At 35.9% G+C, this 782-nt stretch overlaps 1 protein-coding gene across 1 annotated transcript in view; it reads right to left on the reverse strand.

Moving 5' to 3' along the window:
- gk5 (glycerol kinase 5) overlaps window positions 1-782 on the reverse strand; it is a 9873-nt gene that overhangs the window by 7526 nt on the left and 1565 nt on the right. The window contains exon 4 of the mRNA XM_020586766.1: window positions 103-179. Within this exon, the coding sequence (XP_020442422.1) occupies window positions 103-179 (77 nt within the window). The remainder of the gene's footprint in view (window positions 1-102; window positions 180-782) is intronic.

The following is a 782-nucleotide window of genomic DNA, read 5'->3' on the forward strand; positions in this document are numbered from 1 at the left end:
AAAAAAAACAGGTATTCAACAGTAATTTTTTCTAAGTCTACCTCAAGTCAAATACATTTTTTTCAGATAAAGAAAGTAAGTTGAATATTTTTGTTCAATGTACCTGTCCCATGTTGTAAAGGTGCCTCTTTGAGTGGAGATGCCAAGGGCCTCGATCTGGCGCATTTGTACTCCTGCATCTATAGCAGCACAAGCACACGCACACACATTAAAATGGTTATGGTAAGAAAAGGGAAATTGGGACTTGAACATAGTAATTATTATTATAGCGACAAATGTCATGAAAATTCTGGCCCATTCTTGTGAATATAATATGTCAGTAATGGGTTGGGGGCATTTCTTCTAATGTGGCACAAGGGTCCACTTGGACTCAAGGCTGAAGTGATTAGATTTTGGTGGTCAAAGGTCAAGGTCATAGTGACCTCACATCTGTTCCATTCCTGTGAATTTGGTTTGTGGAGGCATACAACCATGAAGCAGTAATTCTAGTTATACCTGTGGTGTTTCTAATATATTGTGACCAAATCAGCCCTCCAGATTTCAGCACAATGTAGCCTCCTGAATACAAAGAGATAGTGATGCACCGAAATGAAAATTCTGGGCCGAAACCGAAAATTTAGGATGCATTTGGCCGAAAACCGAGACGAAACCGAATATATATATATAAATAAAATTACTTGAATTTGATGAATCTGAAATGAAAATCTAAAATATTTTTAACAACAATACCAAATAATATTATTCAAGTTTTATGTAACACTCAAACATTTTAAATTGCTGTG

This window comes from Monopterus albus, unplaced genomic scaffold (genome assembly GCF_001952655.1).
Source record: "Monopterus albus unplaced genomic scaffold, M_albus_1.0 scaffold420.1, whole genome shotgun sequence".
NCBI classification, from domain to species: domain Eukaryota; kingdom Metazoa; phylum Chordata; class Actinopteri; order Synbranchiformes; family Synbranchidae; genus Monopterus; species Monopterus albus.